Here is a 3,278-nt window from a genome sequence, read left to right on the forward strand (position 1 = left end):
ACAATGCAAATCAAGCCAAAGTGTTATCAGATTAAAATTATACGGCATTCATTATTTCACTAAACAAATCATCTGGAAAATTTAGAAATGTGACTCCCCAAAACTACCTATATGCATGCTTTCATGATATTCAGTAAACCACCACAAAATCGACTATAAAGCATGCCCTCAGTTCATTAATAATCTTATATACATGTATCTAGAATCGAAGTCATTTAGACAGCAACTATCACACATTGATCTCTTCACCAAAATATTCCTCTTCAAGGAAATTTCAAATCCATTCATCAACACTAACACCCACAACCACAAAACCTCCTGCGTCTCATTTTCCCCAAAACTTTCAATACAATTATCAGAATGATGGCTAACCATCACTAAAGGCCTAAAATCTTTAATCAATGCAATATATTCTTACCATGAAGACGTAGTAGCCCAACAATCCAGATGTAGTCCAACACCGAGTAGACATTGTGAAGAGGGATTAATTCTGCAAGTGATATGCAATAGTTAGGTAATAGCATAGAGGAAAATAGTCATTAAATTATAATTTTCATTTACTGTTCCTCAAGAAATCCAATCCACCAGAAACAAAAGGCAATACCCGTAAGAGTCATATGTGATCCTCTTCTAAAACAATTTCATCCTGCTATGACCACAGAAATGCTTATTCACTGTATAGCCCTGTCTTCAAAATCATTTAAAGGAAGGAACCAAAATTCTGAACAAACCTCCAAGTCACAACAGTTGCCGATTACACTGAATGTTTGAAACCATCAGCGGTAGATGTTTCATCAACCCCCATAGTAACAAAACTCTTCAACCATCTCTGCTATATACTGAAACACAGAAAGAAGCACAACCAACTAATGTTACACAACCTAACAACTAATAGAAATATGAACAGAAACATCAATCATTTGCACATTCCTTTCAGACTCATCTTTGTATGCTTGATACTAAATTTTCCTTTTCCTTTTTGCATAAAAGACAGTTCACCACATACTATCTATAACTTCCCACACCCAAGTCTAAGCAGTCATACCAAAGCAATAGGATAAGGGTAGTTTTTATTATTGTCAACCATCTTTACATTATTCCTCATCACTGCAGTCATTCCACTTGATGGTTACTGCAAACACATGAAAGTCAATAGTACCCAATCCCCTTGCCACATATTTCTTAAGATAAATCTATGTCCAAAATTATACAAACTTCATACTGGTTATTACACTAAGCTACAGCAATATGCAGTCACTTTTATAAAGAAAACACAATAATTCCATTGTTCAGTCAACACAAATGACAACAAACGCCACTCATAACATCCATTCAAGCATCCAGGATGCATTGAAATTTATAAAAATTATAGGACTGAAGTAATGAAGTAAAGTCAAGAATTTGAGATGCATACAAATACATTCAATTAAACTACTAATCAATTTTATCGAAATGGCCAATAAAGCACTTGCAGTTGTATCAAGTCATGATTATCAGGATCTGAAAAACACCTCAGCACTCAAGGCAAAGCTTCATACACAAAGCATATACTACAAATCCATTTGATGTGACAAAAGGCGCTTATACTACATCCATGGATTGAAGATACTATAACGCTGAGAAACCTCAAACTCTAAGATACATTTATGATTAACTCATTTAGCTTTAAAGCACGAGCTATAAGCTTTTTTTTTTTATCTACTCCCTAGATCGAACCAGAAAAAAAAAAATCAAACTAAAATAAACAACAAAGATTTCATAAAATCCGATTTCATATGTTATAAGAACATCTGTAACCCCAACTACACCAAAAGGACAATGAACTTCACAACACTAACCCTAAAACAACACTAGCGACCACTCTCTCACTTCCTACCCCCTCTCTTAGTCGATGCCTTTTTCGCCGGAGACTTTACACTCTTGGGTTTCACACTCTTCACTGGAGCTTTCTTCGCCGCTGCTACCTTCTTTGGTGCGGGCTTGGCAGCTGGGGCTTTCTTCCCCGGTGAAGTCCTCGTCGACGTCCTTGCAGCCTTAACGGGCTTGGCCTTGGGCTTGGCAGCAGGTTTGGCGGCGGCTTTGGGCTTGGCAGCGGCAGGCTTGGGTTTGGCAGCAGGCTTGGCGGTGGTCTTGGGCTTAGCAGCGGCAGGCTTGGGCTTTGCAGCTGGCTTGGCCTTGGCAGCGGGCTTTGGCTTGGCAGGAGCCTTGGCTTTGGGCTTGGCAGCTGGCTTGGCCTTGGCTGGGGCTTTGGCTTTAGCTGTCTTAGCGGCAGGCTTGGGCTTAGCAGCGGGCTTGGGCTTGGGCTTTGGCTTTGGCTTTGGCTTGGCAGCTGCAGGCTTCTTCTTCTTCGCAGGAGAAGAAGCAGAAGGCTTGGCCGGCGGAAGCTTGAAGGAGCCTTTGACTTTGACGAGTTTCCCAGCAGCAACTTGCTTCTTCAAGTGGAAGAGAAGAAGCTTCTTGAAGTTCGGTGGAAGCTGTTTGTGCTTCTCCTCAATGAACTTGGCAATCGCGTATTGGCTGGAACCGGTTTTCTCCTTCAGTGAGGTGATTGCATCTTTGATCATCTGTTAAACAAGCAAAAACAAAATTGAAATCAGATCTAATTCGATAAGCACAATTGGAAAGAGAATTAGGTGGAAAAAGGTGTTTCAGATCGAACCTCTTCGTAGGAAGGATGAGTGGGAGGATTGCGGGGTCTGGAAACCTTCTTAGGTTTGGGTTCCTTGGTTTTCTTAGCCTTGGCTTCAGGTTTGGGCTCCTCCTTCTCCTCCAGAGGAGGCTCGGTGGTGGCAGGCTCGGGTGCGGGTTCAACAGCGACAGTGGGCTCTTCTGTGGCCATGGGAACGGCTAGGGTTAGGGCTTGAAGTGAGGAAAGGGATTGGGATCTGTGTGTTAGGGACGTTGAAACTGGAGATTGAATTGGTAATTGGAAATTGGGTGTGAGAGAAGATGAGAGAATTTTGATGGTTTAAATAGTCAAGTGTGTGAGAGACTATATCCAAATACTTAATTCTGATTGGTCCACGGGACTCTCACACGGATTGATGCCTTGTTTCAGTTTGAATGTAAGCCATTGGATCGGGGGTTTATCAACGGTGCTTTGCGGGGAGGCTCGTTGGAATGTTTTGGGTGCTATGGGTTGCTTTTGGTGTGTGTTTTCAAGCTCGATTCATTTGTCAATTACTCTGGCTTTAGTGGGTCAATGAGGGCGAGGTTTTTTGTGTCTTGTAGATTATTATTTGAGTTTTCTAATGAGTGCTCAAGCGTGTTGAATGGAT

At 41.4% G+C, this 3,278-nt stretch overlaps 1 protein-coding gene across 1 annotated transcript; it reads right to left on the reverse strand.

Moving 5' to 3' along the window:
• Positions 1 to 1,501: 1,501 nt before the first annotated feature.
• Positions 1,502 to 2,953, reverse strand: LOC109813564 (uncharacterized). The gene is made up of 2 exons (XM_020377767.3): positions 2,660 to 2,953; positions 1,502 to 2,564 (listed from the first exon to the last, which is right to left on the reverse strand). Exons 1-2 carry the CDS (start codon positions 2,837 to 2,839, stop codon positions 1,866 to 1,868), a joined length of 879 nt encoding a protein of 292 aa, XP_020233356.1. The 5' UTR covers positions 2,840 to 2,953; the 3' UTR covers positions 1,502 to 1,865.
• Positions 2,954 to 3,278: the final 325 nt, after the last annotated feature.

Source organism: Cajanus cajan, chromosome 7, assembly GCF_000230855.2.
Source record: "Cajanus cajan strain Asha chromosome 7, NIPB_CcT2T_4, whole genome shotgun sequence".
NCBI classification, from domain to species: Eukaryota; Viridiplantae; Streptophyta; class Magnoliopsida; order Fabales; family Fabaceae; genus Cajanus; species Cajanus cajan.

Excerpts from the sequence above, each read along its gene's own strand:
- LOC109813564 (XM_020377767.3), bottom strand. The coding sequence starts at position 2,839 with ATGGCCACAGAAGAGCCCACTGTCGCTGTTGAACCCGCACCCGAGCCT. Across the intron at positions 2,565-2,659 it reads CTCATCCTTCCTACGAAGAG|ATGATCAAAGATGCAATCAC; the intron begins GTTCGATCTGAA and ends CTTGTTTAACAG.